General features: G+C 32.6%; 1 protein-coding gene across 2 annotated transcripts in view; it reads left to right on the top strand.

Annotated features, from left to right (window-relative positions):
- Nucleotides 1-13,550, top strand: part of LOC139097078 (uncharacterized) — a 78,367-nt gene extending 64,817 nt beyond the window's left edge. Inside the window, exons 4-12 of one of the 2 annotated variants that reach the window (XM_070648839.1) lie at nt 241-447; nt 1,793-2,818; nt 3,133-3,272; nt 3,389-3,518; nt 8,658-8,846; nt 9,019-9,219; nt 9,281-9,382; nt 9,453-9,529; nt 10,323-13,550. In XM_070648839.1, coding sequence (XP_070504940.1) covers nt 241-447; nt 1,793-2,818; nt 3,133-3,272; nt 3,389-3,518; nt 8,658-8,846; nt 9,019-9,219; nt 9,281-9,382; nt 9,453-9,529; nt 10,323-10,613 — 2,363 coding nt within the window. In that variant the 3' untranslated portion in view covers nt 10,614-13,550. The remainder of the gene's footprint in view (nt 1-240; nt 448-1,792; nt 2,819-3,132; nt 3,273-3,388; nt 3,519-8,657; nt 8,847-9,018; nt 9,220-9,280; nt 9,383-9,452; nt 9,530-10,322) is intronic. The other variant, XM_070648840.1, reaches the window with a different exon arrangement.
- The last annotated feature ends 12,238 nt before the right edge of the window (nt 13,551-25,788 follow it).

Here is a 25,788-nt window from a genome sequence, read left to right on the forward strand (position 1 = left end):
AAAGTAAAATTCTTCCTTTGTTCTGCACACAAAACAGAAAGAAAAAGTCAAAAAGTTAATGAAATTCATCTCACGAAACATCTTCTAAACTAGAAAAATACAATATTTCTTCCATTCTTTTCACATTGCAAACACACACACACACACACACATTGTTCCATATACGTGTGGGTGCTGTTGTACCTTTTATTTCCCTTTTCACAATTCGCATCTCATTTTTCTTCTTTTATTTTTTTGCAGGTCTCGAAAGCAGTTCAAATACATTAACATCACATCCACTCAAAGAGCCTTTACGCACAATAGAGAATGGCGTGCATACGTTAGATGACACCAAGCACGAGCATCCATTGCGTCATCATTTCAGCATCAATCGGGCTAAGAATGATGGTGACAATGAGCATCATAATTTAGTCGTGTCTTATGAAAACAGTATAGTTAATGAATATAGTAAGTATTAAATTTATTTTTTGAGGTTATGATTCTTAATTTTGAGGTTATGATTCTTAATTTTGAAGTTATATTGCTGCAATTATTTTAAATTTGGTTTCCTGAGCTTGAGATTTCTCAAATGTGAGATTTTTTTCCGAAATTTGAGGTTAAGTTGCTTAAATTTGAGGTTATTTTCCTAGAATTTGAGGCTGAGATGCTCAAACTGAGGTTGCTAACAGTTGAGGTTAATTTCCTCTAATTTCAGATTAGGTTGCTCAAGTTTGAGGTTGTTTACCTTGAATTTGAGGTTAGGTTGCTGTAATTTGAGGTTATCTTCCTTGAATTTGAGACTAGGTTGTTCAAATTTGAGATTATTTACCTTGAATTTGAGGTTAAGTTGCTCAATCAAATTTGAGGTATTTTACCTTGAATTTGAAGTTAGGTTGCTTAAATTTGAGTTTATTTTTCTTAACTTTGGGGTTAGGTTGCTCAAATTTGAGGTTATTTACCTTGAATTTCAGGTTAGATTGCTCTATCAAATTTGAGGTTATTTACAATGAATTTGAGGTTAGGTTGCTCAATCAAATTTGAGGTTATTTCCCTTAAATTTGAAGTTAGGTTGCTCAAATTTGAGGTTAGGCTGCTCAAATTTGAGGTTATCTAACTTGAATTTGAGGTTAGATTGATCAAATTTGATTCCTTGAACCTGAGGTTAGGCTGCTCAAATTTCCCTTGAATTTGAGGTTAGTTTGCTCAAACTTGAGGTTATTTCCCTTGAATTTGAGGTTAGGTTGCTCAAATTTGAGGTTATTTTTCTTGAATTTGGGGTTATGTTCCTTGAATTTGAGGTTAGGTTGCTCAAATTTAAGGTTAGGTTACTCAAATTTAAGGTTAGGTTACTCAAATTTAAGGTTAGGTTACTCAAATTTAAGGTTAGGTTACTCAAATTTAAGGTTAGGTTACTCAAATTTAAGGTTAGGTTACTCAAATTTATGATTATTTTCCAGAATTTGAGGTTAGGTTGCTAAAATTTGAGGTTATTTTCCTTGAACATAAGGTTAGGTTGCTCAAATTTGAGGTTATATAGCCCAAATGTATAGTTTGATTACCCATATTTTAAATGATGCCGTAAAGCTGACTTTTTGATTGTTTAAAATACCAATAGCGTAAACAATATTGCATTCAGGTTCACAAATTTCCATTAACTAATTATCAATATTTAATCGCTTTTTCATTAAAATAGGAATCCCATTAATCCTGTTCAATCAAATTTCCATTGAATAATTTTGCACAGAAATAACCTCATTACAATTTAATTAAATTTTTTTCATAATATTATGTCTCTCGATTCCTTTTTTTACAGATTTTGATAGCAACAATAATATTAATACTAACAATAATAATAACATTAATAATAATAACGACGATAATGATATGAACATAATAAACAATTATGAAGCCATAAATAAAGATAATTTTAACCAAATAATGTTAAATACAAATGACGATGAAATTAATGACGATGTTGATGACAGCAGTAGCAGCAGCAGCAGTAGCAGTGACAAAACGCCAAATTATTTAATAAGTAAAAAATCCAATGGAACTCGCTCAAAGCGTTTTGCTGAATTCAATAAGAATGTTGATGAGTTTGTTGTGGACGAGCCATATGCACTTCCATTACGTCCAATCGTGCGTGGACCGTTTGAAGCAGACGATCAGAATCTTGATGAAGTGTCGGTGATTTATGTTGAGCCACATTCGAAAATCAAACTAAATTGTGAAGTTGATTTGGATGTTCAGTCGAGCGTGTGGCTTAAAGATGGTCAAGTCGTGCAAGCTGTTGATTCTGAACGGTCGATGGGATCGCGTTTTATTAAAGAGCCACGAGGTGGTCTTACGATCAATAATGTGATGCTTGAGGATGATGGATATTGGCAGTGTGAAGCTGAGAATTTTAGAGGCTACATGGAGACTGGTCGATCGACAAAACTTGTCGTGCTTACTCCACCAAGACCACCATATTTATTATTTGAGACACGACGACTTGATGCCAGCAATCTATTCATACCAGTCAAAGAAAATGCAGAAATAGCTCTATCATGTGTCAGTGAAGGTGGCAATCCAAAGCCATTATTGACATGGGAAATTCTTCTTAATCCATCTGTCGATCATCATGCATTAAAACTTCCACCCGATAGCCTCGAAGTGCAAGTCGTTAAGCCAAAAGAAAAGGAAAAAGAAAAAGATTATAAAATTAATTCAGGTGCCAAAAGTGATGCCAAATTACCAATTATTTATCGTGCACATCATAATGCTCGTGTACTTTGTGTTATGGAACATCCGTCATTGAAAATTAGACAAAATGCGTCAATTGTGCTGGATGTGCAGTGTAAGTATGATTGATTATTGATTTCTGTTGGTTGATTCTCCCCTGTTTAAATGACAATCCTTTGTGTTTGCTGACAATACCTTTTTATTGCTGATTAAACCTTGATTATCCCATTTCCTCACCAAATTCCAGAAATATAGAGTTTCTTAGAAAGTCAAGTGTCAATCCACTGTCCAAGTTGATTCTCCCCTAAATGTCAAAGTTTACTACAAAATCCAGTTGAATATCTGGATGATTTGATTCATTTTCAACCAATTTTATTCAACCCTTTATTGACTGATTGATTAATCTATATCCATTTATCTTCAAATCAGACACACCATCCTTCGCTATTACGAGAACGCCGGGTTTCGGATATCCATTACGTGAAGGAATTCCCGTGTCACTCAAATGTGATGTTGATTCTAATCCACCTAGTACGGCTATGTGGCAAAAAGATGACGGTGATCCGCCGGTAAGTTAACTTATCAATGGATGTGAAATGCACACGTATTAAGCTTCATATCCAGCAAAAATAATTGAATTTTCATAAAAATTTAATTAATTAATTCATTTTCTGATTATTTTTAGATTCCACAAAGTGGAGACGGGTTGCTCAATTTTACAGCAATTAGAAGGGAGCATTCCGGGTGGTATAAATGCACAGCGAGACATCTTAATAAACCATATTCAAGTTTTGGTTATTTTTTGAATGTTCGATGTAAGTTTTTAAGAATTTTTGCTTCAATAATGCAAATTCTTGCTTCAAAGATGCAAACTGTTACGTTTTGGATGCGAGTTTGCTTCAATGATTATTATTATTATTATTATTATTATTATTTATTTTATTATATTTCTTTTCAAACAAAGGAAAAGCCGATTTAAGTGTCTAAGTTACACTTAAAAAGGCATAAAAACCTTTGATCAACGTTATAAATTACAGAAGTTTATATTACTTAAGTTTCAGTGGCATAAAGCCGTTGAAGAAACTTCAAAGTTCTTGGAAATTATTGGCTAATTACAATTTTTTAGGTCTACAAAGGGTGACATTAATTTAAGTTTAAACATTAGAAGAATAATACATATATCTAGAGATTAAAAATATTACAGTAGCAGTTTTAAGATATAAAATAAATTAAAAGTTTCAAATGAAAAGTGTTATCCTAGCTTTTAAAGATATTATGAATGTCCTATTTGATTTCATTTTAAGAATTATTTGAAATTTCCTTGAAATAAGTGCTATTGAAACATCTTGACATGAAAGTCTCATTTCTCACGTGACATTTTAACGCCCATTTAAACGATGACATCGTCTTGAGACTTTGCAGTTCTTTCGGGATGCTGTTAAAAATGCCAACTCCCATGGACAGGATATCCTTTTTGCCATAATTAGTTTTGACTAGTGCTTGTTGAAGATTTCTTGAATTTCTGCCTCTTGGTTTACTTCTATCTAGAACGAGATTTGTGTGAATTAGTTTATGAATATTACCGTATATATAACACGCTGTGTTGACGAAATGTAGGGCTCTTATAGGCAGACAATTTTCGACCAAGTGGGTATACATGTTGACTTTGCTCTCAAGTCTGTCTATGTCAAAGACGTTGCGAAGAGCTCTGTTCTGGATTAGCTGTATCGGCTTGATGATATTGTCGCATGCAGATCCATAAACCTGAATCATGTATTGAAGGTGTGATTGGAATAATGCGAAATAGATGTTCTTTTTGACTTTTCGTGGAATTAAGTTTTTGAATTTCCATAATACGGCCGACGCAAAGCATAATTTCTTTTCAATATGTTCAACATGCATATTCCATTTGAGATTTGGATCCAAGTGAAGACCAAGATATTTGTATGAATATGTTCTTTGTATTGTTTGATTGACATTGACTTTAATCTCTTGGTCATCATAATATGTTGTGTTTGTTGAGTGAAAAACCATGTACATGGTCTTGCTCATATTCATAACCAATCCTAGGGACTCAATGTAGTTAAGGATGATGTTCATATCTTTTATTATCTTCAGCTCTACTTTTTCGTTCTTCCGATGTTCGTTAATCAACACAATATCGTCTGCAAACATAACAATAGATCCATTTATGGTTTTTAGCATACTTATCTCGTTAATAAAAAGGATGAATAGGAGACTTCCCAATGTGCTGCCTTGCACTACTCCTGTCTCTATGTTTAAAGCAATACTACATGATTTGTTGACTTTGACGATTTGTTTTCTGTTTTTCATGTAATTTTCAAGTAGCTCCAATATTGTACCTCTAAGACCATATTTATACAAGACATTCATCAATAATTGTCTATTCACAGTATCAAATGCTTTTGTAATATCCATGAATACTGTTGATGCTATTTTTCCTTGATCAATAATTGTTCTGATTTTCGAGGTCACTTCTAAGGCAGCTGTTTCTGTACTACTTTTTCGTCTAAATCCAAATTGGTGGGTGTACAAGATTTTCTGTTCGTCCACAAAATTGTATATTCGATTGTATAGAATTTTTTCAATTATCTTGTTGAATGTCGGCAATATTGAGATGGGTCTGTAATCTTTCATATTTGTCATGTCACCAGATTTGTTGATTGGAATCACTACTGCCACTTTGAAGATATCTGGATATATTGATGTCCGGAACATGGAATTGATTAGATGACATATTACCGGCACTAGTTCGTCTTTCATTATTTTAACATCATTAGATGAGATTCCATCAATACCAGGAGAGGCATTATTCTTAAGTGTCATAATAGCCATAATAACTTCATCCTCACCTACATCGTCCAAGTACATTGTTTTGGGAGCATATGGAATGTCTATTTTGCTGTAGTCAGGGGCTTTAGATGCGATGATTTCTTTTACGCTTTTAATGAAGTGTTCGTTGAATTTGTTTGCCAAAATAGATTCGTTGAATACTGGGTCACCATCGATTTTTATGACATCAATTTTATTTTTTTTATTCCTACCTAGTAGACCATTAATGTTATTCCACATTTCTTTAGGATTCTGTGTTGACAATTTCTCGTTGTAGAACTTTTTCTTCTCATTTTTAATTGTTGTTTTGACTTTTTTGCAAGGGATACTAACTTCCATTTGTAGAGCTGGCTCCTGTAAATTCTGAATTTCCTTGCAATGGACTGTTTTTTCTTTAATATTTGAATTACTTTAAGGTTGAACCATGGACATTCGTCATACTCTTGTCGAATTCTAAATTTAAATGTTCTTGTGTTTTTCTGTTTCACTTTTGTCATCGTATCCGTAATGAAGGCAGCTATTTTGTTAGGATTTTTCTCTTTTAGAATATTTGAGTTACTAAGTTCTTTTGATAAGTCTTTTTTAGTTTTGGTATAGTCGATATGTTTAAATTCTTTTATGATACATTTCTTTCTTATTTTCGTATCGTTGAAAACACTAACAATCATATTGTGATCTGATAGACTATTGTGGATAGTGAAATTTTCAATCGGAACAGCATTGTTGAAGTTGCATGCCAGATGATCAATTATTTTATTGCTAGCATTTCTTGTTGGACAATCATTAACTACTTCCAAAAGATAAGAATCCATCAGGTTTCTGTACTCTTTAGCATCTTTTGTAATTGCCTTTTTGTCAATATTTATATCTCCTAAGAGAATTACTTTTCCAATTATTTGTTTTAATTCATTTTCCATGTCATCAAAAAAATTTACTAGATTACTTGGTTCAGGAGGTCTATAATAAGATAGAATTGAATATTTGGTGTTTTCTACAAGAATTTCTAGAGAAATTCTTTCAAATGTTGTTGAATGATATTGAGCATTGATTATTTTGATGTTCTTTTTGATGAATATCATTAGTCCACCTCCACTGTTTGTAGCATTTCTGCAGCAAGTAAGTCTAACGTATCCATTAATGTTGTAGATGGAATGTGGAAAGTGCGGTTTTAACTTGGTCTCGCTTAATACTATTACATCTGCTTTAAAATTGAGTTTTGATATTAATCTTTTAAACTTGTCAAATTTCTCAATTTTGTTAATTCCTTGGATGTTCATTTGAATAATTGAGAAGTTGACGATTTCTTTTTTTTCGTTGATAAAACTTATTGTTGATTCGTAGTATTTGTTGCTAGTAACTTTGTTTGCCATCTTTTCAGTTAATGGAGAAGAACCAATTGGTTGCTATGTTTTGGGTGTATATGTGAGCATGTATTTTTTGAGTGCTTCTATTTTTTCAGGTTCATCTATTATCAGTTCCGTTTTATCGCTTTTGGTTACTCGAACACTTCCTCTACCAAAGTAAACCTTTAATTTACCTTTGGTTATGTCTTTTGCTTGAATCATGGCATGTCTATTGAAAGGCGAGAGAGCAATATTAAAGTAGATTTTTCTATCATTTTTGACTTTGTCTCTTTTCTGTTTCATCACTGAAAGTTTTTTCTCGAACTCTTTAAATACAATTGTTACTATTCCTTTTTTTCTATGACTCTCATCTTTTCCATTAACATTAAATATCCTTTTGAATGCCCTGGTAACATCTTTTTTGTCAATTGCAATTCCTTCATCATTAATTGTAGTTATTGCGAGTTCAAGTGCATTCTCGCAATTTTCAACAACTTCAACATCTAATCCAGAAATCTCCATGTGACACTCAAGCTTCTCTTGTATCAATTTGTTGATTTCTTTTCCATGATAATTTGATGTCTCTCCCAACTCATCAATTTTATAGTCAATTCCATCTATTTTAGTTTTAATACTTTCAACGTCGGTTTCAACAATATCTACTCTTCCCTTGATAGTTTCTAGTTGGACACTAACTTCTTCTCTAAGTAATGCTATGTCTTGCCGCAATGCTGCAATTCCTTCCGAGTGAGCTGAAGATGTCTCGCATATTTTGTTCATTAGGTCTTCTAGAGTTAATTTATTGTCTCCTAAATCTTCTTCATTCATTGTTACTTCAGTAATTTTTCTTTTACTTCCATTTGAGACTATTTTAGTAGAATTTTGTTTGCTTATTCCATCAATAGACCGATTAGAATCCATGGCTTCGTTATCACTTAATGTGTTTTCATCCATTATGGTTAAGTAGCTAGACTCTCACCTTTTAGCTGTAATGAAGTAATAAAAAGATTAGGCAGCAAAAAAAATATCTTTTCAGCTTTTTTTGTATCACGTACCGTGTAAAACATCAGACTGTATGCGAATTACTTCACTATACAGTCTGTTGGAAATTTCCTGGTGAGAGTCTAATTTACAAGGAACCTCAGCCAGTCGTACGTTCGTAGAGCAATTGATTGTTTCTATATTCACCAAATTCACCAAAAACCGTTAATATTTGAATATGATTTAAGTTAGACGAGATTTCACCAAAAATATTCAACACTTTCACCACTTTTTGATAATTTTTTTAAAGATGAATTCTTAATTAAATCGTGATGATTCGAAATGTTTCCTTAACTTTTTATTATGTCCTTATATGCAAGAAATATATCATGTACACTTAATGACTTGTAGATAGATCTTTTGATATAAAATTTAATTTAATTTTTTTCTTTTGTTTATCTTTTTGTTCAATAATATTTGTTAAATAACTAAATTTGTGGGCAATATTTCACTTGTACTCGATTCTTATCTTGATTATTAACAACAGATATTCCGGTCCTTAGATATTTATAACTGGAAAAATGCACGATACACAAATAAATTAACACTTAAAAATAATACAGTAAACACTTTTCATCACTTCAACACTTTTCATGACCATGCAATGATGCAAGGTTCTGCTTCAATAATGCCAATTTCAGCTTAAATAACGCAAAATTCAGCTTGCTTTAGTCTAAAATAAAGAAAACATTTAAAATTACTAAATTAATCAATTAGTCATTAATCCTTTTTTACCAGACGATGCCCTCGACGTAACGTCAGAGCCGGACGAAGCAAATCTAGCCATAGCATCATCATCATCCCTCACCCAATCAAAAATGCCCATTCAGTCACATAATCCTCAATCGAAATTTGCACAATTAGAAGTGGAATTAGGTGGTTCAGTGACACTTCAATGCCCTCAAGGTAATGTTGATGACTGATTTTAGTTGGGGTATGCTTTGTAGAAAGTGGTTTAGTGTTGGGTGGCCTGTGTGCTGAGGCACAATCTCCAAGTGAACCATTTTAGTACTCAAAGCAGATTCTTGAGTTTACAGCAATTTTCAATCAAGAATTTAACAATCTAAACTCTTTACAGGCTCACTAGGTTGCTGGTCACACCTAGATCCAGTCACACAACGTCTCCGAGGAGTTGGAGTAGGAACATTTACAGCAACAGGCCAATATTCACTCAAAGATATTGTCTATCAAGATGCGGGTATCTACAAATGTGTAGGACAAAGTTCAAGCAATAAAAAGAAACTCGAAGTGCTCAATTCAGTTATTGTGGGTGTTAAGGGTGAGCTGTCGATGTGGATTATAAATAAAAGGAAAAATTTTGACCTTTATTATTTTAATAGGCTTCCCAACAGTCACAGCACGTAACAAGACTCCATCGGCATATCCGGGCTTGCCATTACATTTAAATGTCGAATTTTGTGCTAATCCACCAGCTACGGCGGGTAAGAAACTTTTTTCATGTGGGCTTTCTGGAACTTTTTAATCTAAAACTCTTTTTATGATGAATTATAGCTCGATGGCTTCATGGTGACAGAATTTACACCCCGGGTAATCAATATGGTGCCGATGTTCTTGCTTATGGTGTTACGGTGAGTTGAGAAAGTTTTTTTTTTGTTTTTACTTTCTTGGGCTTATTCGATGACGTTTGGTGTGAGTTTTGTAAATTATGTTTTATTGGATTCAGGAGAGATTCAAATGTGCTTTTGGGATGTGAAATGAATTTGAGTTAAAGATCAATAGGACATTATTCTAAAGGTGAAGTTCAATTCACAATTAAAGGGGTCCACAGGTTATAACTCACAATTTTATGGATAAAATGCTCATAATTTAAAGGATGTACATTTCATTAACTTAAGTGTACAAAGCTTTTATTTAGAGGTACAAAACTCGCAATTTTACAGAGCTTAGAATATTAGGGGTTCATGATGTATATTGTTCATAACTTAATGGGTAGACTGTTTATGAATTATGGGGTACACAACTTTCAATGGAAGGGGTACGAAGCTCAATTTTTTAAGGGGACACAGCTCATAATATTAGGGGTACACAGCATCCATTATTAGGAGTACACAGCTCACATTATTAAGGGTACACAGCTTATAATAATAGGGGGAAGCAGATAACAATATTAGGGGTACACAGCTTACAAACTTAGGGGTACAAAGCTCACATTATTGGGGGTACATAGCTTATAACACTAGCGGTAGATAGTTAGTAATATTAGGAGTGTATAGCATGCATTTTTAGGGGTACACAGCTTATAGTAATAGGGGGAAGCAGATCATGATATTAGGGGTACGCAGCTTACAATATTAGGGGTACGCAGCTCACAACTTCAAAAATAATAAATAATTTTTAAATCAATTTCTCATGCCCTCTTAGGATCTCCCCACACCATTCTGCAAAGAAGCCCGCCTCACAATCGTCCACATGCATGAGAAAGTTCCACGAACATTCTATTTCATCGTATCAACACCAGCCGGCGTAGCCGAGGACATAATTGAAGTTAACTTCACCACAAAACATCACACAAAACGCATCAATTCAAATATAAATATGAATAACAATTTGCCAATTTTTAGTTCTTCCGCGTGTAGTTTGAATGTCTGGTCACAAATTATTGCATTAAGTGCAAGTGCTGTTGTTGTTGTGGTATATCGATGGATGCTATAATTAATGATTATTTTACATACAGAATTAATTGTTTTATATAAATAAGAAGAGATGTAAAGATGGAAAGTCGTAGGGTACAAACTTCCAGGTGAGGATTAAAATTTTGCAGATTTTTATGAAAAATTTGAGAAAATTAACAAAATTTTATATGACTAGAGTTAGGATTAAAAAAACAAACTTACCAAAAATTAAAGAATCTCAAAATATTTTTAATAAAAATTGTGAATTTTTAATTTTCACCTGGAAGTTTCGGAAGTTAAACTAAATTTCCCAATTTTTTTTTCAAAAGAATTTCAAAGTTGAAGCTTCTTGAGGTGTCCACGTGGAAGTTCAAAAATGGAAAATCACCAAATTTTGACTCCAAATAGACTTCCACAAATAGCTTCAACTTTAAAATTCCTAAAATTAAACTTCCGTGCAAATTTGAACAAAAATCCAAGGAAATGCATTTGTTTTCATGCATCGCACAGAAGTTCATTAACATTGTTCGCCATAAGAGAAAATTGTCAAAAAGCGGTTCTATTTTTAATTAGAAAGTCAATGATTATGATTATTAGTGAGGGGAAGTGATTAAATGAAAAGTTAACGGCTATAAAAGAAATATAATGTTCAGTTTTACTAATTGTTTTTGTACAACATGCCAGAGTTGGTCATCTAGATATGCTGCAGTGAAGATCTAAATGACTCACATTTCATTTCATTATTCAGCGGTCTGTCAGCAGTTTTGTCACCAAAACTATGACAAATTCATATTTGGTTCCAACCATGCATTTAACTAGTTTTACTCTTGTCGTTCAAACTCAACCCTTTATTTTGTGGATGAAATTTAATTACAGAATCATTCAATAAAAGCTTTAATTGGATTTTAATTGAAAGCATCTATTGAGTGGGTGGTATGGGAGGCTGTGATGGTGTGAGCTCTGCCAAGAGAACTGTTTGCTCTGTGACAATAGTTTGAACAGCGGGATTTTTGAACTTTTAAAGACTGTCAATTGTGATGGTAAAATGGGGATGAAGAATGGGAAAATTTTGAATTTTTAAAAGATGCAAAACTTCTGCTTCAATGATGCAGACGTTCTGCTTTCAAGATGCAGACCTTTTGCTTCACAGATGCAAGCCTTCTGCATCAAAGATGCAGACTATTTGCTTCAAAGATCTAAACTTTCTGCTTTAAATATGTAGATTTTTTGCTTCAGTGATGCAAAAGTTCTGCTTCGAACATGCAGACATTATGCTTCAAAGATGTGAAGTTTCTGCTTCAAAGATGCAGGCCTTCTACTTCAAAGATGCAAATCTACAGGTTCAATTATGAAAATTTTTTGCTTCAATGATGCGAAACTTTTGCTTCAAAGATGTAAACCTTCTGCTTCAAAGATGCGGATATTTTGCTTCAAAATTAAGACTTAAATTAGCAACCCAATCACGAAAATTATAAAACAAAATTTTTCCAATTCATTCACTGACCCGATTTGCCATCCTCACAACAACACCTTCCCATCCCATCCCATCCATTCTCTGTTTCGCATATTTATTGCTTTCGAAATAATTACATGCCCTTTGATTGCTCTTTGAAGCCTTTTTAACTTTTTTTTTCTCATTTTGTTCAGTTCTATTAATGGAAAAAAATTTTAATTAAGAAATAAAAGAGGCAAAAAAAAATGTCAATATGGACTTTGAAAATTGAGTTTCAAAGATTTTTTTTGCTATTTCTGTTTTTGAGTTTTTTTTTTATTAAGCACAAACTTTTTGCTTGTTTTGTGCTCGAAAAAAGTGATTTATAGAGAACAATTTTCGGTAGTTGTGTGGGGTAAAAAAAGAGATTTATTGTGAAATGAAATGGGAAAATTTGTAGTAAAGCTTTGAGTAGTTGACGAAAGTTTTTCTAAATTAAACAAGTTTGTTCCTCCTTTGACTAGCGACTTTTAATGATCCTTCAAGTATTAAGATTCGTCTTTGAAGTAATGATTTTGCTATTTATGCTTTATGTCCGAAAATCTAGGATAAAAATGCAAAAACTCTGTAATAATAAAGGTCTGCTTAAAAGATGCAAAAAGTTTGCTTCAAAGATGCAAAAGTCAGCATCAAAGATGCAAAAGCATGCTTCAAAGATACAAAAGTCTGCATAAAAGATGCAAAAAGTCTGCTTCAAAGATGCAAAAATTCTGCTTCAAAGACGCAAAAGTCTGTTTCTAAGATTCAAAAAAATGCTGCTTCAAAGATGCAAAAAGTGTGCTTCAAAGATGCAAAAGTCTGCTTCAAAGATGCTAAATTCTGCATCAAAGATGCTTAAGTATGCTTCAAAGATGCTAAATTCTGCATCAAAGATGCTTAAGTATGCTTCAAAGATGCAAAAAGTCTGCTTCAAAGATGCAGAAGTGAGCATTAAAGCTCCAAAAAAATAGTTCAAGCCTAAACGAAATCTTTTATCAGTAAACATCCAGCCAGACTCATAACCCATTAAAATTCAGTCCCATCATTAAGTTGAACATAAATTGCAATAAAAAGGTCTTCACAAAGGAACGACAAGAGTGAGACATGCGAAAGAAATGAAACATAAAATTGTTATTATACTCATTTAATCATCCATCCATTTCATTGCTCTGTCCTGTACGTGATGATGATAGGAAGAGAAAGTAGAAAAAAGGCACTTTTTTTTTGAAATGTGAACATTTAAATTCAGGAAATGGAATCAGTATTTTTATATAAATATCTACAATGAAATTTCTATTCAATGCTCAATGATTGTTAATAAATTATTCTAAGTTTATTTTTAAAAATGACTTTTTAATAGGATATGGAAATTTTACATTAAGTTCCTTTAGTTATTTAAATTTTTAACAAATTAAAGCTTTTATTTAGTTATTTTAATAAATTTGTTCTACCAAAAAAATGACGCAAATTAACCAAAGTTCAGTATTTTTGACTTTAATTTTCCTAAAAGATGCAAACTTTTTGCTTCAGTGATGTAGCTTTTTGCTTCAATGACGGAAGTTTTTGCTTTAATGATGCAAACTTTTTGCTTCAATGATGCAAATTTTTGCTTCAATAATGCAACTTTTTGCTTCAATAATGCAATATTTTACTTCACTGATACCATTTTTGCGTCAATGATTCAAAAGTATGCTTCAAAGATGCGAACTGATCCAAAATTTGATCAAATTTTGGATAAATGATGCAGATTTTCGCTTCAATGACGCAAAATGTTGTCTTTGATTGTTAAAATCTGAAAAATTTCACATTAATTTTGAGAAATTACATTATAATATTTCCGGGTAATTTGAACTGCAAATGTAATTTTTAATTCTTGGAAATAAGACTCAAAAAGAACTTTGAACGTTAAATAACAATAAATTAAATGAAAATAAATTCCAGGAAAAAAATGTTGATTTTTTTAAATTGTAAATTCAAATCCCAAAGAGTAAAATTCTAAAAATTTGAGCATTTATCATCATTAGATCTCGATATTTGTGGAATATTCAAAAAATTTATAATATTTTTTTACAAAATTTTAATTATTTTCATTAAAACAAAAAAAAATTATTTTGCATTTCCAAAAAACGCCAAAAAAAAATCTCTATGTAAATATATTTCTATATCTATCGTAAATATAAAAAAAGTGACAAAAGTTTCTTATAATTCTGTATATATGTGTGGTTAACAATGAAAAAAAAAAACAAAACAAAACAAAAAAAATTAATTAATGAAAGTGAAATAAAGAAAAATTATATAAATGTGACAAAAATGTGATTTTTATTTAAATTTTTCAGGATTTAAACTTTTCAGGATTTTTGGATATAAATCAGTGTTGTTCAACCTGTGTGCCGCGGTACCCTTTTTGAGTCGTATGCTGTGTACTGTTTTATATTAGCTTTTCCACTAAGGTGTGCCTTGCCAATGGATCTGTGTATGTCATTTGTGCCGTATCACCAAGGTTGCACAGCACTGGCACAACAAAATAAAATCTCTTTCATCCTCAAATCGAATCAAATTGAAGATTTTTTCATCTCAGATTAAATTTTCAATTTAAATTTACTTCCGCCCACGCAAGCTTAAAGACATTAAATCCACATTCTTTTCTATCATTGTCACAAAACTTTCTTCAAACAGAAAAGTCTTTATCGCCTCAGAAAGGATTCTATTTTCTTCATGATTGCATGCCTTTTGTCCTTTCTTGACCTACATCGGACTATGCTGATTATAATGATGATGAGATAGAGGATTGAAAGTGGAGGAATTGAATTGGTGTGATAGGATAAGATAGCTGCTTTTATGTATTTTACATGTCTCTGATGTTTCTGCCTTTATTGAAAATTCTACACTGTGAGGACGATTTTTAGGTTTGGATGAGGTAAGTTTGAATGATTCTCAGCTAGGAAGACTTATTGTCTGAGTGATGTTCAGCTTTAGAGACTGTACACTAAGAGTGTACAGAGATTTGCTTATTATAACGCTCAGCCATGAATTAGGCACAGCAATGTATGAGATTCGATAAAAAATTTGCAAAATTTTGAGAGTTGTACAGCATTGAGTAGCGCTCAACCATAAGGACGCACAGCTTTGCTGATGCTCAGCTAAAAATACGCACAGCTTTGCGTAATGCTCAGTCAAAAAGACGCACAGTTTAGAGTACCGGAAGAATACACAGCTTTTACTGACGCTCAGTCAGAAAGAATCTCAGATAGAGTAACGCTCAGCCAGAAAGTCACACAGCTTTGTGTATCGCACAGCTAAAAGGACGCACAGCTTTGAATTACGCTCAGTCTAAAGAATGCACAGCTTTGCTGATGCTCAACCAGAAAGACACACAGCTTTGAGTATCGCTCAGCCAAATGAACGCAGAGCTTTGCATGACGCTCAGCTAGAAAGATGTACAGCTATGAAAGACGTTCAGCCTGAATGATGTTCAGCTTTGAGTAACGCTCAGCCAAAAAGACACACAACTTGCACTGAAAGACACAGCTTTGCTGATGCTCAGTCCGAATGACACATCGATTTAATAATGTTCAGACAGAAAGACTTACAGATTTGCATGAAGCTCAGCCAGTATTTCCAATAATTTTCTCTCAGTGCAGACCAAACAATAACATTTCTCACTTACACATGAGTTGATATTTCCATTTCAAATCCATCCTTCTGCAAAATGTCCACTACTCGAAAAATCTTTTATTACACTCAAATATCAAAGTCACATGAATTCACTTCATCTTCTTAAACCTTTTCCATTCCTCCTTACTTCTCTCTCTCTCACTTGATAAATTTTATTCGATTTCCGTATCAAATGACATGCTTGTATGAATTTCATCTTATTTCTATTAAATGTGAATGTGAAATTTTACACTTGAATGTTTCACTGGATTTGCTTTATTGAATATTTTCTGTCGTTTTGTTTTCATTTTGAATAAAGTGGATATAGTGGAGTATGGGGTTAAAATTGAGGATTTTGAGATTATTCAGCCTTAAACTTAGTCAATTTTTCTCACAAAAATGATAAAAGCTTTCAAAAGTTCAGATTTAAAGTTTAAAATAAAGCTGAAAAATTACTTTTAGTAGGTTTTGTGTTTCTAAGTCTCATCAACTTTTACTAAGCATATGGATCTCTGATTAATGTACAGGAGGGTAGACAGGGATGGGAAGGATGTGATTTTTAAGAATCAAAAGGTGGCATTTGGGTTTAATTCACAAAAAAGCTTCATTGCTTAAGACTCCTCTTTCTCCTCTTTGTAGGATAGTCTGTTATCCCATAAGCACCACCCCACAGCCCGACCCCTGAAATAAAGGACACTGACCAAGATAAAAGCATTCTGATTAAGTTTCAAAAACCCAAAAAAATTCAGCAAAATTTAAAGAATCTCACCCAGTAAGCACATGATACTAAAATGGAATTGGTGAGTACAAGAAAGGGGGTTAAGGGGTCAAGCCTTTTTCTCCTCATTTTGAAAAAAATCCAAAAGCCAACCTTTCTTATTATCATGTAACCTTCGAGCCAGGGATTGGACTTTAAACCAGAGTTGGCAAGACTTTGTGGTCCGGACTCCAAAACTTCAAAATTCCAAAAAGGTCGGAATCCATTGGTCGGACTTTGTGAAGTCGGACTTCACTTTTTTTTTTGAGTCCGGACTCCAATGGAGACACCTCTACATTGGAATACTGCTAACTCTGCTTTAAACCATTTCTAGATCACCGTGAGCTCCTTTCAGGTCAATAGAAAATGCCTTTAAAAACTTTAAAAAAATCTTTAAAAAAAGGAAGCCTTCCAACCAATTTCCATTCTCCTTATTCATCCCAAACCCACAACAAACAAATTTATTATTCTTTTACATTCTGTTCGACTTTATTGAAATTTATTTAATGAGAAAACAAAATTAACAAATTGCGGTCGTTTTTAACTTTTACAAGAATCAGAAAAGAAAGGAAGCGAAAAACAAGAAAGACGAGGAGGCACACAACAAAAAAAAAACAACCACAAAAGTGAATTAGTAAGAAAAACAAGAAAATTTACGCAATGAAACCTTCAAAAGTCAAAAAATTGGATCTTGGGGATGGGGTGGAAGGGAGGAACTTGAAAGAAAACAGTGAAATATGAGAGAATCAGCAGATATTGTCGAAAAATGAGCTGAAATTTAATTTGAAAATAATTGAAACAAGATTTTTTTTGTTCGAGAATCAAAAATAATCATGTCTGGAAATAAAAAAGTGCTGATCTGACTTTTGTGAACATGAAAAAATAATTGAAGATTTCAAATTGGAAGTAAATTGACACTTTATTTGATCCAAATTGAGGAAAACCAAATGAAATGAAGAAATAATTGAAACACAGGAAATAAGTCAATTTAACCAGCTAGGAGTGCAAAAAAGGACGAACATCGAGAATATTCAGAACTGGCAGAAGTACACATGCACCTCAGCAAAGGATGCAAGTAAGTAGCCAATAAGGAACTAGATTTGTGATGGACTTAACATTGCATAAGATCGTTACATTATAAGTGAACAACTCCCAAACTTACTTACTTACTTCAATGACTGTACAGATCAGCTGTGATTCATAGCTCATCTCAGTTGACGTCTAAAGCTAGCTCAATCGCTGCATGCACTTAGTCAATTGTCAATATCGGTTCTTAAACACTTTACTGTACATATATAGAGTCTGTACTTGACATTTTCAAACAATTCTTAGCAAAATGTCAGGCAGTTAAATTGGTTTTGACTAAAGTCATCAGGACTTCATATTAAAATCTGACTTAACTTAGTAGAATTCGAAAAAAAGTGAAGTCAGTTTCAGTGGGATCTTTGGAAATAAGTACTAAATTTAAAAAAATTAATATTGTAAATAAGAAGCTGTTCACTGGCTAATTCGATAATCTTAACTAATTACTGAATGGTTAAGACTAGGTTAAGTCCAGGACCGTAACAAAAGGATAGTTAACACTTCGAAAATTCTGACTAAACCTCAGGGCAAGATTTAAGAAAAAAAAACAAAAAACAAAAAAATCAAAAATTAAGCATGTTCAGAGCGGCAACATAAAAATAAAGGAAATAATTATTAAGAACAAAATTGATTAATTTTGCCACGTTAATTGTATCCAATAGGTATTACTTAACTATTCGTGGTTACTACTTCACCATGCGTCTCATTAAATTATCTGAATATATCACATTTATAAATATTAATATTTAATTTTAACGCCCATCCATTTTTTTCCACTCATAACTTATTTGGTCGTTGCGGTTCTCCAACACCTCATTGTTGTGTCACTCATAAATAAAAATTTTTAATTACATGTAATTATCATCGAAATAATTCTTTTTTTTTTGTTATACTGTTCCAAAGTAAGGATACATCCAAAGGGGAGGATGGAGGGTTGGGGAGATATTTTTTAAGGTTCATCCTTTTGGAAAATATTCTTCAATTTTCCATGCTTTATTGGGACAGAAATTTAAAATATACCCAAATTTTGTCATTTCATATTTTGCCCTGACTACGCTCCTGTAAGGCTACATCAATAACAATATCAGAGCTCGTTATCAACTTCGAATAAATTTTCGAAATTAAGCTCTGATTAATACTAAAGATATCGTTCAGAGTGGCCAGCAACAGAGTCAGTTAAAAGGCGTTTTGTTGAAAACTAGGCTTCACATCGGAGTATGGTTCCAGCAAGTAAAAAAGTAAGTAAATAAGTAATTAATACCGTTCAGAGTAGATGAACACATTGTAGCTATTCCTCAATGACGACACTACTTTTACTTCAAATAGAATATTATATTACTTACTTACTTACTTCGATGGCCGTACAGATCAACTGTGAACCATGGCCTCCTTCAGATTTCGCCTAAAGCTGGTTCTATCGCCGGCTTAAGCCTGCCAATTGCCAATAAAAAATGCAATGCTGTCTCTTTCAACAGCTTCCTTCAAGGAGAATATTTTATTGGGTTTGATTAATCAGCAAATCACCACTGTGATCGATGATTTGTTGTATCATACCAAAATCTCTATACAATGCCTATGTCATTGATTAATCCAATACAACAATGAAGTCCTTTTCAAAGAGTAAACTCAGTTAACAGCTATATCTTAGTAGAATAGAGATCATGCGGCCAGAACTCATAATTAGGAGTCATTCATTTATTACGTAACGCAAAAAATCCACTTTTTGACCTACACTTCTCTCACCTTTCCAAAACATCTTTCTTCTCCTCACTGTTCATTATTAAAGTCTGAGTTTCGGACAAAGAAGGCTTAATCAGCGATGGAATCAAGAAAATATCAAAAATTGTGGAAATCCTAGAAGTTTTAACAATTTCCTTACGATTGTTTGAGCCTTGCTTAAATCCATAAATATCATACTCATTTTCTAACATTTTCATCTCGATTCTTATGATCAATTTTGCTCAATTTCCCAAAATTTACTTCCTCAACTCTGAGAAAAGCATCCAAAAAAAAAAAAGACCTTTGATTCGTGTTTATTTAAGTGAAAAATATTGGCTCTACACTGAAATTTGAAGAAATTTATTTTTGCTGTGTCATGGAAGCATCCATAAAATTATAGATTGTCATGTTGCGTCATTAATTTAATGACTTTGATAAAAAAAAGGAAAAAAAAAGATATTTTTAATGACATTATTTTATAGGTTTTCTCTGTCGTATCTGAGTGCTGATATAGTGTGAAATATGAGCTTGTTATTGTTTGAAGCTGTGGGGACGATGGAAAAAAAGCTGTGAAAAAGCTCAGCAGAGCTGAACGAAGGAAAGTTTAAATTAATATTTGAATGGTGCTTTGTCATATTTTGTATTAAATTTTGATTCCCACGTTGAGCTGCAGTTGATTGATCCAGATCAGGGGAGTAGCTAGGTATTTTAATGAGGTGGTGAGGTTGTTGGTTGGCGGTTCGAAAGATTTGTATTGATCGAATAATATTAAACTCGGGACAATTTCCCATTCCCCATCTTCTCTATCCTGAGTATGTCCTTTGTAAAGATTCAGACAATTTGTATGCGCGGGAATGCACCTCAGTCAAGGGGCATAAATTAATTAAATTATTCAGAACCATTTAAAGCAGTGGTGGCCAACCTGATGTATTGGCTGGACACTAATATTCCTCAACATATTCCAGGTATGGCAGGTTGCCCAGCACCAAAAAATCATCAAACTCATCCAACATTCTTCTCAAACTCTTTTAATATTTAATCAACGATTTTTACCAACATCTAAATTGAAAATTATACCTTCCTTGCCATCACAGCATCTTCATTCTCCCAAAAAATGCATCTTTAGATAAAAATACACATCGACACATATCAAGACACATTCACAAAAAAAAGAAAAAATGTCGATTCAATCATATGAAATAAAAATAGCAGAAAAAGTATCAAGAAATGAGAATTGAGGACATGAGACGAGAATGGACAGATATGGATGATGACTAAAAAAGGACAAAAGACGTGATCTCATTTTCTATTGCACAAATCATTTCGATACTTCATCATTTTTTTTTTCCTTCTTTCTTTCTTCCATTCGGGTTGAGTGGATGGGAGGGTAGCGTGGTTGTTGTGGATGGGAAGATGTGTGGCTCTTCTAGACCATTAAGGGACTTGATAACATTGTTGAGTGAAGTGCTAATGGGTTTTGTCAAGGTTTAGGGAGGGTCTGACGCTGATCATCCATCGAAGCAAAGGTTTATCGAAGTATCGGTTATTGGCAGATTTGCTTGACCGAGATGGAGTTCAGAACTGAGTCCAAGACCAAAATTATAAGGAAGAAATTATTCAAATCTAGAGAAATGTCTTCAATGTCCGCAAAACGCGCTACAATTCAATATAATTTCATCTCCCTGCCCCTCACCATACCCCCCCTCATTTTTTGTCATCCCATCTTTTCATTCCTATTGAATTCATCCATTTCAATAGAAATAGATTTACGACACATTGCACAGCATCAGTAGAATCAGCTATGCTGCATCACACAAAAAAAAAAAAGAGCTTGAAACAGAGAAACTTTTTCATATATTTTTTTGCTATGAATAGAAATGGAACGGATGGATGGATGAGCTGAGGATTGAAAAATATGAAATATCACAGATATAATCATGAATATGAGGATCAGGGGTGGAGCCAGGGGAGGGGAAGGGGGTATGGATTGGGTTCCTCAAAATTTAAGGGGATTTTTGGGTTTTTTTTCACTGAACTTCATAGAAAATTAAAGATTTTGTTCCAAAAATTGATGGTAACCTTTCAGCACATCCCTCCCCTGACATGAACTGCTCAAAACTGCTTAGAATTTGAGAAATTGTGAGTTAAAAAAAAAAGCTTTTAAAATTTATTTCAACAATTTCATTTTAATCCTCTTTTGTATTCAATTTATTGAAGCTCTGCCGTTCTGAATGAGATAAAATGTTGTGTTTTATGGTTTTTGAGACAGTAATTATGTCGTAAATGGGATTAGTGTTGGCATAAATTGATGATATAATGGACTTGATGTATTCACCAAAGAAATTTTCTTTTAACATCTTTTGTTTGATATTTGCGAATGAGTGAGCAACAAAAAGGATTTTTTGTGATTATATTGAGGATGTGCTTGAAGTTTCTGTTGATGCTTATGGACTCATAATTTAATGGAGATTATTTAATGAAAATTATTCGATATTTGAACATTTTACCCAAAAAAAGGACAATTCGAAACATTTGTGTCAAAATTCGGACAATTTGTGCCAAAATTCGGACAATTTGTACCAAAATTCGGACAATTTGTGTCAAAATTCGAACGATTTGTGTCAAAATTCGGACAATTTGTCTCAAAACTCGGACAATTTGTGCCAAAATTCGGACAATTTGTCTCAAAACTCGGACAATTTGTCTCAAAATTCGGACAATTTGTGTCAAAATTCGGACAGTTTGTGTCAGAATTCGGACAATTTGTGTCAAAATTCGGACAATTTGTGTCAAAATTCGGACAATTTGTGTCAAAATTCAGACAATTTGTCTCAAAATTCGGACGATTTGTGTCAAAATTCGAACAATTTGTGCCAAAATTTTTCCAAAAACCTGAAAGCCCACCATCGTCCCGCCATAATTCTTTCATTTCATATCCCAAACTCCTCAAAAAAAATTAAGGCAAAGAAGAAGGACATAAAAATGTATGTGAATTCATAGCACATGGGATTAGGAATGAATAGAAGACATTGATTATTCCTTCTCGAGTCCGTCGTGTCCACTTGAATGTTCATTTATGCCATTCTCTTCTCATTTCTGTGATTCTCTGTCTATTTTTTTTTATGCCATTCATTTTCATCTCTTTTCATCATCATTGAATCATGGGATTTAATCAAGCTTCGTTCCTTCTCTCGTTTTTTTTTTTTTGGGGAGATTTTAGATGAAATGTTGCGAACAAAAGAATTTTTTAAGGATTTTTATGATTTTTTTTCGGATAAAGGATTTGGGGTAAAAAATTATGGTTGGATTTTGGGCTGAGCTACTGCGAGTTTTGAGGTTATATAGCAATTGATACAGAGTTTGTCTGTAAATTGTTCATATTTTCAAATTTTGGGGAAAATTGTTCAAATTTTGACACAAATTATTCAAGTTTTGAGTTGCTTACTTCTTACTTCCTTGGCTGGGACGCACGAGGGCCCATTGCCGCGCGTAGGGAATGTCTGAAGACAGCTCTATCCTTCGAAACCTTCTGCCAGTTCAGGATATTAAGGACTCTAGCGTCCTTTTCAACACATCCAATCCATGAATTCTTCGGTCTTCCTCGCGATCTCTTGTCGTCCACAAAATCTGAAGTAGTTACCTTAAGGACTGGGGCGTCACTTGGCCTTCTGTATATCAAGTTTTGAGTTAAACTCTTTAAATGCCAACTCAAAATAATCAGTTCCTTGCCCAAATTAGCTCTGAAGCTCACCAAAAATGTTCACATCACATAAATTCACCCTCAATCCTCGTGTTGGAACCGGCTGAGGATGATTGAATGAAAAGTTCTTCTAATTTAATTTTTGCACACCTGAAAAAAGCAAAGCCATTTTTTCCCTACCTCTAATGACTTCAAACTCAAAAAAAAAATGAAATTTTCGTTCATAAAAAAAAAAAAATAAAATTTTTAGAGCAGCAATTCAGCATCATCCGCAGGTGAAATTAAGAACCATTCGGTCATTCAGACATTGAATAAAAATTCACGTATTGAAGACTTATCATGTCTCTCTCTCTCACTCACTCCCTCTTCAACTTGGAATTTTTTTTTTCCTATTTCAATTTCATATCTCTTCATCATCATCATCATCTGATACTGCTTGCGACCCGACTATAATTTGATTTCTTCTGTGACTTGAATATTGAATTTTTTTACTCTTTTTTTTCTTCTTTTTCTTATCAAAATTGATATTGTATATTTTTTGATTATTGAAATATTGGGATTTATTCTAGGATAAGACGCATTTTTGGACTAGATTTTTAAAATTATGTACTAGATTGTTGCATTATTGTACTAGATTTAGAATTTTTTGATTAGATTGATGAATTTTAAGCAATTTTCTGTACTATGTACTAGATTATTGCACTTTTGTACTAGATTATTGCATTTTTGTCCTAGATTTATGCATTTTTGGTATGAATTGTTACTCATTTGGACTAGATTGTTGCACTTTTGTACTAGATTATTGCAATTTTGTACTAAATTTATAAATTGTTGCCCTTTATGCTAGATTATTGCATTTTTTGACTAGATTGTTGTAATTGCTGACTAGATTGATGCATTTTTTGTATAGATTGTTGCATTTTTGTACTAGATCGTGGCACATTGTACTAGATTATCGCTCTTTTCTACTTAATTGTTGAATTTTTGTTGAAACTTTGGAATAATTTAGGAAAATCTCTCAAAAATTCCACTATTAATTTCCATTAATCCCAAGAAATACAAAAAGAAACTCAAAACTATTTTCAATTATCTTCAAAACAATCTTAAACTCCCCAAAGTACCAAACCGACCCCTGCTCAAGCAAGAGATGAAAAATTCAATCTATTGGAAATTTTTTATGCCAATTCTTTGCCTTTTTTTTTCCTCCTTACTGAATAGCTGAATGTGTTTGTGTCATAGAAATTTCATTCTACTTCGTTGTGCTTAGGTAAAAAAAACTTGTTTAATAAATTTTATGTGAATCCCATCTTCTTTTCTTTTTGTACTCTGCACGCCTTCCTAGCGCTGAATGTGTTTTGATGTCTTTTTTCTCGTCTTCGACAAAATCGTTGGGGTTGAAAGGAAAGAAAAAACTTCTTTTTTGAAAGATTTTACTTGTTCTTATCGGCAGCAAGCATCGACAATTGATTTTATTATTTTCATAAAATTTCATTTATTTGAACCAAATTGGATGCCTTAAATTTTCTTTAAAGATGCTTTTAGGTTTGAATTATTGAAATCAGATTGAAGATTTTCATTCCTTTTTTGGAATATTTATTTGTGAAATTCTAGACTTACGTGTACTTGTGGAAGTGAGGAACTTTAAGGTATTAAGCAATAAGTTCAATGAAAATAGATTTCAGACGAAAAATTGAGAGATTATAGCTGAAAATTCATAGAGTTTTAAACGAAAAAATGACAGATTTTAAACGGAAAATTTAAAGACTTTTGGTGGAAATTTGTCAGAAATTGAAAATTTTCTAACAGAATTTGGTGAAAATTTTAAAAGACTTTTAGCGAAAAAAGGACAAATTTTAGACGAAAAGTGAAGGATTTTGGGTGGAAATTGAATCTGCTCAGTTTTTCCAACGAAACTTCGTTCTAAATTCCAGTTGTTGCTCAGAATTCCATTTAAATAATTTAACCCAAAACCATCATACACATTATCATGGTTACCAAAATTCAAGCAGCTCACAGCAAGAACCATCAGAATCACAAAATAACTTAAAATAAAAACTAGAAAAAAAAACTTTTCAAAACTAAAAAAATTTGTGTTTCACAAAAGGAATTGAAAAAAAAAAGTTTTTTTTTCTGTCGATGACAAAATTTTATTTTCTATTTTTTGCTTCTTTTAATTCTTTTTGTAAACTATCAAGAACAATTCTGCTTACTTCTTTTATTTGGGACTCTCATTCTCTCTTGTGCATTGCTATGGAAGTGAATGGAAAATGAAGAAAAACTTTGTTCGCTCACACTAAAAAAATTCAGTTTCTTTGTCATAGAATTTTTTTTTTTTCATTGTTCATCAATTTTTTGTATCTTCCTTTTTTCAATAGTTTTTTATTGGGGCTCTTGTAGCTGAACAGTCAGGCATTGTGGTCAGAACAATGTCACAATGACAAAAAATTGTATTTTTTTAAATTGTTAATTTTTCCGGATTTTAAAATTTGAATTTTAACGGTTTTTAAAATTTTGAATTTTAACGGTTTTATAAATTTTGAATTTTAAAAGTTTTTAAATTTTGAATTGTAACGGTTTTTTTTTTAATTTTGAATCCAAACACTTTTTCGATTTTCAATTTTTGAGAACCAAATTTCAATTTATCCTACAAAAGCGCCTTACACCCCAAGCAACCCCTCCTTGACGCACCCCATCCAACTCATTTATCTTCCATTCCTTCCTTCTTTTTCTTCACTATTTTTTGTGCTTCTGCAATTTCTATTGTATTATTTTTTTATATATATATGTTCTGATAATGATGATGAGTCTGCCCATTTTATGTATACTAAAAT

Source organism: Chironomus tepperi, unplaced genomic scaffold (genome assembly GCF_022539635.2).
Source record: "Chironomus tepperi strain 1889 unplaced genomic scaffold, CSIRO-AGI_Ctep_v1 contig_412, whole genome shotgun sequence".
Lineage (NCBI taxonomy): Eukaryota > Metazoa > Arthropoda > Insecta > Diptera > Chironomidae > Chironomus > Chironomus tepperi.